Source organism: Galeopterus variegatus, unplaced genomic scaffold (genome assembly GCF_000696425.1).
Source record: "Galeopterus variegatus unplaced genomic scaffold, G_variegatus-3.0.2 Scaffold4118, whole genome shotgun sequence".
Taxonomy (NCBI): Eukaryota; Metazoa; Chordata; class Mammalia; order Dermoptera; family Cynocephalidae; genus Galeopterus; species Galeopterus variegatus.
This window is the reverse complement of record NW_007730229.1, coordinates 64,425-67,651: the sequence shown is the minus strand read 5'-3', so window position 1 is coordinate 67,651 and position 3,227 is coordinate 64,425. Positions and strand designations below refer to the sequence as shown.

Sequence of the window (3,227 nt, the reverse complement as noted above, 5' to 3'; positions counted from 1 at the left end):
TTGCGATCCCATTACCGGTCATGAAAAAAGACAAAAAGGAAAAAAAAAAAAAGAAAGAAAGAAAGCTCATGAGAGGAATTTTTGTGATCTGGTCCTGGGAAGGGTTGGTGGCATTCATAGGTAACACAGCCACAGGCATTCCCAGGGTTCTGGGAGGACATGTGGGGGCCATGCCCTGTGGTTAACCCCATGCAAGGACAATATAAACTAACATGGTTTCCTTTTCTCTGCCAAGTACTGAGCCTGCAAGACCTCTGCTGCCGTGCCGTTGTGTCCTGCACACCTGTGCACCTGGTTGACAAGCTCCCACTCCCCATTGCCTTAAGAAGCCACCTCAAGTCGTTCTCCATGGCCAATGGCCTGAACGCCAGGATGATGCACGGCGGCTCCTACTCCCTCACTGCCAGTTCCACCCACAAAAGGGGTGGCCTCCGCAAGGCCAAGGTCACCCGCCCACCCCAGAGCCCACCCAAAAACTGCACTAGAAACAGCTGCAAAATTTCTTAAGGGAGACACTAAAAAGAAACACACTGGAATCTCTCCAGGACAAACTCCAAATAGTTACACCTGTAAGGCGGAAGACTCATTCTAGATGCAAGAAACATGCATTCCATTTCTCGTGGTAATGGAGCTGCTTCGAATGCGTGCGGCACCTTCCATGCAATGAAAACACATTACGTGGTTTGACTTTTATATTTCTACGTGGATGTGCATGAAACTCTTGTAGACATGTGTTTATAAAGGGAAAATTAGTACAGTGCTCAACTCTTTACGACATGAAATTTTGAATGTTCCTTATATCACGATTACCGTGCAACCTTTTCCTTGAAATAACTGCTTTTATAAGAGGGGTGATGTGCGTGTAATGAGTATAAAACCCAGGGAATGTGAGAAGCAATGGTAGTGACCTAATTTAGAGTCATTGATATGAGAGGGGTCTTTTTGTAAACCTCCTTTTTAATGTCAGAGCACCAGTTTATAAAATGCTGCAGCTGCCTGTAAAGATCATGTACAACACATCTGTCCAGTTTGTGTATGAAATGGATTTGATAAAGTTTTTGCTATGTTATTTACTACATTTTGGGATTAATAAATGATTTATATGCATATTTTTCTGTAAATCGACATTTTTTTGTACAAGATGTTCTACAAGTTATGAAGCTAAGGGAAGACAATGCCAAAGATACCTCTGCTTACGCTGAACGTGACCAACATGCTCTCAACAGACCGGCACGGAAAGAGCCGTGTTGGTACGGAGCGAAGTCAAAACACTGCTAGTTAAGAACATGTTTCTCAACAATAAAACGTTGACTTGTTTCTCTCTTGGTGGAGTTGTCAGCTGATTCTTTCCAATTTTGTGTATTCACCTGGCCCTTTGCTTCATCAGCTTTAGTGCCCAGTGTGGACTTCACAGATTAGTGCCAGCGCCCGATGTCAACCACAAGGCTTAATTCTTGAACTGTGTCACCTATTGAAAGAGATTCATTTTCCTGAAAAGAAATGTAGAGGAAGAAAGTGGGAGTGAGGCAGGAATAGGACAGGGACACGCCCCAGGGAAGCTACTCATAAACATTCAGGCTGATCAGCACGACCCCCTCTTTGCCTGGCAGTTCCTGGGCTCGTACTGCACTGGCGACAGCTAAGCCACACAGCGTCAGCATGCTGCACCGTCACACCCGTGCACAAGGACAAGCAAAGCTGCGGGCGGCCACCATCGCGACCTTTCACCTGTGGTAGATAAGGACAAGGTTAGGGAGGTAACTTCTGTACGTGACCAGAAGCTGATACCGTCTCATTAGGCCTTAATTAGCTTAGCTCCTCCTCCACAGAGCAGTGTGCCTCCCCTTAGTTAGGAGAGAGAAACACCCCCATCCCAGGACAATATACAAACCGTCCTCTTGGGAACACACGGGGCGGTTGTCATTTCTCTTTCCGAGCTCGTCTATGTGCACATGTTGGTGCATGTTCTCTCTGCACGATAAAGTGCCATTATTTGTGTGTTTGTCAGTCTGTCTCTTTCCTTTTGTTCCCGCTGAGTGAGCTCACCAGACTGTGGACTTCCATCAGTCCCAAGTCAGCTTCTCCTTACTTGATGGGATCAAGGACTTAGGTTAAGCCGTCCGGTACCAGGAGTTATTACGAAACGGCACCGTGTGCGTGCCTGTCTGGTGAAATATCAGAGAGGTGCTCCCGAGTCCCCCTGGTGGGCTCAGAGGCATCGTCAGACATCCCCAAGTGACGAGATCCTTATCCCCGATGACACGCAGCAGACCAGTGCTGACCGCGAAGACCGGTGCGGGTCTGTTCCTGGCCGTTCTGCTCCACATTTCTCTGTGGCGGCCGGAGGTTACCATGAGGGATTGAACAAACAAAAAAAACTTGAACTGAGAAAATGCCCAGATGTCCTTGGTTTGTGGTGATGATTTATAGATTTTTAGAAATGTCAGGGATTCTACAATCAGGAGCAACCCCCGTTTTCACAGATGATGAAACCAAGGCCCAGAGGGAAGAGGTGCGCAAGGCCAGCACTGATCACGGGAGGCCTGGAGCCAGGCTCAACTCTGAGGGGACTTGACCTCTGCCCCCTAGGGGCAGCCAGCCTGTGGGGACGTCTGCAGGGCCTGCACAGCCTTCCCTCTGCTGTGCCACAGGGGCCCGCCCGCCAGCCACGGGCACAGGCTAACTGAGGTCGGGCATCCCTTGCCTGTGTTCACGACTACGAGAGACCCAAGTTACAGGAGGACCCCAGCGGCTGCCTCTTCTCCGCCCCTTTAAAGAGGGGCCCCTCGCCTCTGAGGATGGACGGTGTGGGAACGGATCCAAGCGGAAATCAGGCCACACCGGTATTTTCCTCCTTTCCATTTCTTCTTTGTTTTCTAGTTGAAGGACTTCTCATAAGTACCACTGATGTCGTAGAAGGAACACAATAAAGTCCCCTAAGCCTCTGTACCCTGGAGCCCTTCGGAGGGCTTGGTCTTGCCCTCGTAGGGAACAGCACCAGACGCACTGGAAACTGGAAGGGGCAGAAAGGACTCTCCCCAGGATCCTTCAAAGGGAGTGCAGCCCTGCCGACATCTTGATTTCGGACGTCTGGCTTCCAGAATTTATGTGAGAACGTAAATATCTTACTTTAAGCCACCAAGTTTGTGGCAATTTGTTATGGCAGCCCAGGAAACTCCTACAACAAGGATGTAAGTTATACTTCACAGTAGGAAGTAAGATAGCAA

General features: G+C 48.8%; 1 protein-coding gene across 1 annotated transcript in view; it reads left to right on the top strand.

Moving 5' to 3' along the window:
- RAB40B (RAB40B, member RAS oncogene family) overlaps positions 1 to 1,326 on the top strand; it is a 43,044-nt gene extending 41,718 nt beyond the window's left edge. The window contains exon 8 of the mRNA XM_008586788.1: positions 236 to 1,326. Within this exon, the coding sequence (XP_008585010.1) occupies positions 236 to 507 (272 nt within the window). The 3' untranslated portion in view covers positions 508 to 1,326. The remainder of the gene's footprint in view (positions 1 to 235) is intronic.
- Positions 1,327 to 3,227: the final 1,901 nt, after the last annotated feature.